Source organism: Cydia fagiglandana, chromosome 2, assembly GCF_963556715.1.
Source record: "Cydia fagiglandana chromosome 2, ilCydFagi1.1, whole genome shotgun sequence".
NCBI classification, from domain to species: domain Eukaryota; kingdom Metazoa; phylum Arthropoda; class Insecta; order Lepidoptera; family Tortricidae; genus Cydia; species Cydia fagiglandana.
Genome location: NC_085933.1, coordinates 22,153,312 through 22,161,521, shown reverse-complemented (window position 1 = coordinate 22,161,521; position 8,210 = coordinate 22,153,312). Strand labels below are relative to the sequence as shown.

Sequence of the window (8,210 nt, the reverse complement as noted above, 5' to 3'; positions counted from 1 at the left end):
GTTCAAAACCAAGCTTTGGTAATGGCTTCGATATGTCAATGGATATTTACAGGCTTTTTTTAAATGTGTGTTTAAAATAGCTTTGTAAGCCAGATCTTGCAATAAATTATTCAATCGGCTACCGATATTAAACTGGCAACCTGAACGATGTAACATCGACAATGCAATGTCATGGTACTATCGAACTGATCTGATGGTGGAGACAAAGGGGGGGCTTTTGGAAGTCTGTTAGGTTTGTTAGAATCGTCTTGATGAGATAGTGGAGTTTGTAAACCTGGTGCAAAATAAAAAAATTAATACAGAATCAAATTTACCAAAAAAAAAAACGATTATTATTTATTATGCCTTTATTTTTACATTGCTGGAATTATCAAACTTTTCCGATGTGATATTATCCTGTTTCTGTACACCCAAAAGTCTTGTCAAAATTCCTTTCTCCTTAAGGAATTCCCGGAAAGTCATATTAAGTGGTGTACGCTCTTTCTTAAAATAGTTATTCTTTATAACGTCTGTAATATTTTCGAAGGATAAAGTGTCGGATCTGCGGATTTTGACCTTGAAGGGGTAGTCGGCGTCGAAGTCTTCGATGTTGGAGGTGGAGTTTATCCAGTACAGGTAGGGGTACACGTCGATGAAGCGGGCTGGGGCCGAGCAACCCGGGCCTTGGACGCCGAATCCAACCTATACAACAACAACATTACAAAACAACACACAACAACAGTACAAAACAACACACAACAACAAACAGTAAAAAACACACAGAAAAGTAAGAAAGTCAGGACATGATTGAGGGTTTCTTTACGACAGATATGACCGCAATGTGGCGCAAGCGCGAGCAGGCGTCCGATCCATAGCGGTGCGCGGCAACTACTACTGCTAGACACCAAAATTGGTGTGGGCCGCATTTACTTGAAGCGACGCGACGAAATCGCGGAGTGAGCCACGCCTGCCTTTACCTAAATAAATATCCGCAGCGGAAATTACCAAACCCAAGTCCACAAATACAAACACAAAAGCAATAGCATACTTAAATCACGACTTACCAACACCCACTGACCCGTCGCATTAGAAACTAATACCATCCCGTTCTCCCATTCGCAGTTTTCCATTTTGTTCACGGCGAACGCACAATTGTATAATGACGGAGTATACATACTCTTCGCGTGCTGTAAATAAAACAAAAATATAACATTCTACATTCTACCAGGCGTGGCTCACTCCGCGATTTCGTCGGTAGCTAAAAGTACATCCGTTCCACCCCAATTTTGGGGAAAGCCATAAGCCGCGCGTGGCGCTGTCGCCACCTAGCGGCCATATCTGTGCTGATCGTAGCAGACGCGTTTTGTTAGAGAGTGAGTCTTCTGTACCTAGTATTATTATTTATTATTTATTCTGTGATTCTACCCCGTTCTTGAGAGACGGTACATAAGAATTTACATTGAACTTTTTAGAATGGGCCGTTGAAAAATTATGCAATAAAAAGAAGCACATAGACGGAGGAAGCAAAAGCAAATATATTTATGTCACCGTCCATATTAAGTAAAATGATGTATACTTAATTGAAAAATAAGTACATACCTTATATTTAAAACCAACATATTTACAACGACAATTCGTCGGTTGTCGATACAAATGTCTAAAATGGTGTTGTGTATCAGGGATTTTGTTGCAAACTGAATACAGTTACTTGATTTAATACTTACGCCAGCTCTTTCGTAAAACTCCTCACAAAGGGCTTTTTCTACATATTCCACTTTGTATGCTATTTTTTCCAGTAATTTATTTTCTGTAAAAAAAACGATGCTGTTACTACAAAAAACCGTTTCAATGAAAGGAAAAAAACATCTACACAGTTATATCAATTAAATCTGGAGTACTGGACTTACCGTCAGTAAATCCAACGGCATACAATTGATTAGAGGCATTATACATTAATGTAGGCATACAGACAGGAAGCATGGGCGCTGAAAAAAAAACAACAAAGAAGAATTTGTTGTTGTCAAGTCAAAAGATGGTAAAAAGTGTGTGCAGTATCACAGAATAAATAATAGGAAAGGACACTTCCTACAAGGTCTGGTCAAGACTGCAAGGGCCCGTTTTTTCTCAGGTTTTGGGGGTTTTATCACTGGACTCTGGGTTAAAGATCTTCCTCGCATTATCCCAGCATTTTGCCTCGGCTCATGGAAGTCTGGGGTCCGCTTGGCAACTAATCCCGAGAATTGGCGTAATAGGCATTAGGCGTAGTGGCGTAGGCGTAGTTTTTACGAAAGTGACTGCCATCTGACCTTCCAACCCAGAGGGTAAACTAGGCCTTATTAGGATTAGTCCGGTCTCCTCACGATATTTTCCTTCACCGAAAAGCGACTGGTAAATATCATATGATATTTCGTACATTTGTTCCGAAAAACCCACTGGTACCAGCCGGGTTTGAACCCGCAACCTCCGGATTGAACGCTCTTACCGCTAGGCCACCAGCGCTTCCTGGGTTACAGATTATATGATTCAAAATGACTGACCAGTGTTGGTGAGTGACTCCAAATCTAATTCTACTACGGCGATTGTGTTGTAGGTAGCGAAATCGTACTCGGGATGTAAAGACACGTCACCCAGCTTGCACGTCCAGGTGCCTCTGTCCTGGGAGATGAACATGGCTTTGCTATCTCCTCTGGAACATGGAAAGGAAACGCGAATTAAGGTGACAGTCCATTTCCAATGACAGCTGCATTACTGTTCATTTTACTATGGAATTTGACAATGAAAGCGACGCGTTCAGTACCGGTAGTGCAGCTGCGGTTAGAAATGGAATGTTACCATTATTGGCAATTAATATTTAATTAATCTTATTGTAAACAAAGGGTTCAGCTGTCCGTCCGTCCCGACATTTTAGAATTAGGTAGTTATGCATAGACATGTGGTAAAAAGAAACAATACGTAAGGTACAGTCATCAGCAGAAGTTGCTAAGCGGGCGAGTTGTTCAAATTGATCTTGACGCGACTTATTGTTAGGAGAATAAGAGCGTGTCACTGTCAAGGTAATTTTGAACACTTCGCCCGCTTAGCAACTTCTGCTGCTGACTGTATAGCGAGATGTTCATTCATTTTAATTTCCATGTAGTTTAGTTTTATCATTGTTTAGTTTATGTAGGATTTGGATTATTTTATCATAAAGTCGCAATTCAATTTTGGGGCTAGATGTGATGTACCTACCTGAAGGACATATTTTTAGTTAGTTTAGTTGATATTTTTTTTTAGGGTTCCGTACCTCAAAAGGAAAAAACGGAACCCTTATATGATCACTCGTGCGTCTGTCTGTCTGTCTGTCTGTCTGTCCGTCTGTCACAGCCGATTTTCTCCAGAACTACTGGACCTATCAAGTTGAAATTTGGTACACATATGTAAGTTTGTGACCCAAATACGGACATGTAACGTAAACAAATGAATTTTAAACATGGGGGCCACTTTTGGGGGGTAAATGAAAAAATGAAAAAATTAAATTTTTCAAACTATATCATGTTACATGTCAAATGAAAGAGCTTATTGTAAGGATTTCAAATATATTTTTTTTATAATTTTCGAATAAACAGTTTAGAAGTTATTCAAGAAAATAGGCAAAAAATGACCATTCCCCCCACCTTATCTCCGAAACTACTAGGTCTAAAATTTTGAAAAAAATACATATAATAGGTCTATACCTATAGATGACAGGAAAACCTATTAGAAATGTACAGTCAAGCGTGAGTCGGACTTAATTACAGTTTTTGATCCGACCCCTACGGATTTTTTAAAGAGATTTCACTCACGTTTCACATAATAAATACATTGTTAACAGTGCCGGATTACTTAGAGTAGTAGTTTTCTTAGAGTAATTGGTGATAATTTTCTGATAAGATAATCATTTTAAATATTTAACGGTCTTACCTACTTACGAGTAACTGTAAGGTCAAATTAAAAATAATGTTTTAAAAAAAATGTTGAATTGAGAGCTAGCTTAAAGTTTTTTGTACTCGTCGACTTTAATGGTTGAATTAATAAAGACTTTGTAACCAATAAGCAAAACAACCACGTGCTTAGGGCACCAAATTGCCAGGTTGAAAAAGGTGAACAAATTTTAAAATTAGGGACAGACACATCGTTTTTACCACACGATTTTTTTTAGCTGTCCAAAAGCTAATTTGCAAAAATAATGGCGCGTAATTCTTTGGGAAACAATCGGTAGTAGTAGAAAAGTCGTGATTACATGCATAGATTCGATTTCAACCCACTCTTTTGCGGTTCGGCGTTAGGTCTTATGCGAGGCCTTCTGCCTTACGGCAAAGTTGATCTTCTGCCGTAATTACACTTGGGCGTGGATCCAAATCCAAGCTTTCCTCTTTCGCAGCTGGGCCTACTTACTGCCTTTCTCACACTTCGCCAATTCAATTCCAAGCTCTGCTTTCTTGCATATTTTATGCATGAAAACAACCTCGCTGAGACCCTTAAATATCGAGCCCTACTTATGCTAGGCTGATAGAAAACTGTCCCATCCCTTCTCTGTGTGAAATCCTGGATTCGCGCCTGGTTGGGACTATAAGTAAAATTGCGTTTATATATCGAAAAATTTTCGCGCTCGCTTCGCTCGCTTTTTCAATATCTTTATAAGGTTTGATAAAGGTGACATTCGGGTGGCGATTGCAGCAACATTACTCTGTTGCAACGTTACTGCTGCAGTACTGTCAACTTCTGTGATAAAATGATATGACTGATTTCCATACTAAAAGTCAAAATGTACAACTGTCTATCATATTGCGTTTTTATATCGAAAAATTTCCGCGCTCGCTTCGCTCGCGTTTCTATCACTTTCTAAGCTATGATAAAGGTGACATTCGGGTGGCGACTGCAACAGCATTAGGTACTCTGTTGCACATTACTGCTGCGGCACTGACAATTTTCGTGATAAAATGATGTGACTGATTTCCATTCTCAGCTGTAATGCGGCAATGAACTTCTCTCAATTTACCAAAAAAATCAATGTAATCTTGATGACCAATGAGGGAGAGGGGGCACCTAGAAATGCTTAGGGCACCAAAATAACTTAATCCGGCACTGATTGTTAAAAATTGTGTAATATACGGAACCCTTGAATTGGAACGCGAGTCCGACTCGCACTTGGCCGGTTTTATTTTAACCTATGGCGTGGGGTGTTGAAAAGGTCGGGAATTAATTAAACCTTTGAGTGAGTGCAAATTTTTGTTAATTATATTTAGCATGGATTGGATCATCTCTCTTACTGTTTCCGTATTTTAGACATGTCATCAGCATTTGCTATAGCGTATCTGGGTTTTACTAAAACTGCTCCGGTGACTGCTATGTGAGTTCTGCCGTTAATATCTGAAACAAGTAAATATTTAATCTTACACAAATTACCGTTTTTAGGGTTCCGTACCACAAAAGGACAACGCGGAACTCTTACGAAACTACTGGGTCTATATTTAGAAAAAAATACACAAACTATATTTCTTTACCTATAGATGACTGTAAAACCTATCAGAAATATGCAGTCAAGCGTGAGTCAGACTTAATTAAGTACTTAGTTTTTGATCCGACCCCTACGGGTTATTTAAAGACATTTCATACACGTTCCACAAAAAAAAAAATACATTTTAAAAAATTGGGTAATGTAAGGAACCCTTGGAACGCGAGTCCGACTCGCACTTGACCGGTTTTTTATAATTCCAATCGTTCGTACCTGTCCGTACATACATTGGCGCGAGTGAGACACACGATAAGTAAATGACATTTAATAATTTAGATATCATTCTTATATTTGTTGCACTCGTGAAGGTGACCTTGGGAAAATATTTGTGGTGTAAGTACTTACGGAGATGCGCTCGGAATGCAATGTATGGATCAGAATGTTGGGCGATGAAAGTAGCGGATGAAAGAAGAGTGCACGCAGCGGAAATGAGAATGCTGAGATGGATATGTGGCACTCGAGAAAGGATCGGATCAAGAATGAGTATATAAGAGGAAGTTTGAAAGTAGCTCCAGTAACGGAGAAAATGAGGAGTACTACGTTAGCGTGGTATGGGCATGTAATGAGGAGGGATGAATGCCATATAAGCAAAAGAATGTTAGGGATGAATGTTGATGGACGGAGAGCGTATGGTAGACCCAAATAACGATGGATGAATTGTGTGAAAGAGGATATGAGAAAGAAAGGAGTGAGTGCTGAGGAGACGAAAGACAGAGGAGAATGGAAGAGAAAAACATGTTGTGCCGACCCCACATAACGTGGGATAAGGGCAGGGGAAAGACTTACGGAGATGCGCTCGGATGACGCCGAGCCAGGCCAGCATCCCCGACTGCCCCAAGTTGCCTTCACGGAATGGCTGGTGCGTCAAGCTGTCGCAAGTTAGTTCCGGCTTGTTTTCCACTAAATATAAGGTAAGTTTTATTATTCTTAAATGGCCCACTGGTTAACAGTCCGCCGGACGGTATCGGCCTGTCAGTTGTTCGGAACTGTCAAAATTTAGCGGACTGTTAATCAGTGGGCCCCTTTAGGGAAAGCGACCCGCCCCAGCTTCGCATAGGTTAACAATTTATACACCTAAACCCTCCTTAAGAATCACTCTATTGATAGGTGAAAACCGCATAAAAATCCGTTCAGTAGTTTTTGAGTTTATCGCGAACATAACAAACACACAAACAGACAGGCGCGGCGGGGGACTTTGTCTTATAGGGTGTTGTGATAATGATAGTGATTTCGTGACTACTTTGAAAAAAAACTCGTTTCTTGTTCTGTCGATCAAAAGAAAAATGTGATAACTATGTATGCATACAGACTTATTGCGTTTCAAGTTTGAGTAGCAGCGTGAGATACGAGATTATTTCAAAATAGTGACGATTTATGACAATAAAGTCAAAAGTATCCAAAACTTATACAAGGCTTACCTTGAGTAGTAATCAAAACTAAAATAAAGCTGCCTAATTTTACAAACATTTTTAAAACTCCACCTGCGTGTGTACCAGCACATGAAATGAACATTTATTGTAAGTAATTAACTTTTGATAAGCTATTAAATAGCTAGTAAGATTAGGGAAATAACGTGTACTTATAGGTAAACAATTTCTCATTAAGTAGCAAGTACGTAAGTTATAGTGGTGTAGTCATTACTCATTGGAGTAATGATTGATTAGGTAGAGGTAGCATTTCTTAGGAGATTATATTTAATTTTTCTAATGAACTAAACAAAACAAAAAGCGACATAGATCTAAACTTAGAAATTCAAATACTGTATAACTATATCTTGTTTGTAAATAAATGATCTTTGACTCGAATACAGATAGGTACTGATATACATTTTTTTTTTCTGAAACTTTCAGAGCAGAAAAAAGAAGAATCATAATGTCTTTGTCTTACGCTAGTGCTAGTACCGAAAAGAAAGGGATGCGTATAGTTTTTTCTTTGTTCTTGGTTTGACAGACTATACGTATTATATCTTACGTACCTACCCCTTATTTAGGGTAAGGTGTAAAGTAGGTGTAAGTAATTTTGTCTTTTCTGTCAAATTGTAATGTAAGTTACTATACAGGGTGTTTGGTACATCGTTTGCCAAATTAATACGGCAGATAGCTTGAGTCATTTGCTATCTTCTCATGCCTAGAAAAACAAAATTGGCCATAGTTTTTTTTACTACTACGCAAGTCAAAATTTGAAATTTACGAAAAACTGTCATAGAATGAAAAAAATTTTTTGCACCAAATTATAAATTTCTAGGCCTGAGAAGATAGCAAATGACTCAATCTATCTGCCGTTTTAATTTGGCAAACGATGTACCAAACACTTTGTATACTACACATTTATAATTATACAGGTTGGCCAAAAAATAGTGCGTTCCCGTTGCCAGGGACGTTTTGGGATTATATTTTTATTTATTTAGATATTTAATTCAGGCAACAAGGCCCATATTACAAATACCTTACAGACTAACATACATATGTGTTTTATAAACTTAAAACTAAACACTATTTAGACGACAAAAAGGCGTGGCTCCGTTGCGTCGGCTGCTCTTGTGTCGGATTCGGCAGTTTGCCCCGGAACCTCCGAAACACGACACCTTTCGGCCAGAAAACTTATATTGAGCAACCTTTACTACGGGACCAACCCCGAATCCGCGAAAAAAAATGTACCCTCTCATAGAAAATGAACCAGCCAAAATGTATGAAACAGG

General features: G+C 38.8%; 1 protein-coding gene across 1 annotated transcript; it reads right to left on the bottom strand.

Moving 5' to 3' along the window:
• Positions 1–339: 339 nt before the first annotated feature.
• Positions 340–7,147, bottom strand: LOC134679687 (uncharacterized). Its single transcript, XM_063538635.1, has 8 exons — positions 6,931–7,147; positions 6,299–6,412; positions 5,268–5,367; positions 2,517–2,665; positions 1,887–1,964; positions 1,704–1,786; positions 1,044–1,166; positions 340–681 (listed from the first exon to the last, which is right to left on the bottom strand). The coding sequence occupies exons 1-8, from the start codon at positions 7,022–7,024 to the stop codon at positions 340–342; spliced, it is 1,083 nt and encodes a 360-aa protein (XP_063394705.1). The 5' UTR covers positions 7,025–7,147.
• Positions 7,148–8,210: the final 1,063 nt, after the last annotated feature.

Bases quoted from the DNA above. Each gene is read 5' to 3' on its own strand.
- LOC134679687 (XM_063538635.1), bottom strand. From the start codon at position 7,024: ATGTTCATTTCATGTGCTGGTACACACGCAGGTGGAGTTTTAAAAATG. The intron at 2,666-5,267 runs GTAAGAGAGATG...TCCATGTTCCAG, and splicing joins ATGTCTAAAATACGGAAACA to AGGAGATAGCAAAGCCATGT. The intron at 1,787-1,886 runs GTAAGTCCAGTA...TTTTTTTTACAG, and splicing joins TGCCGTTGGATTTACTGACG to AAAATAAATTACTGGAAAAA.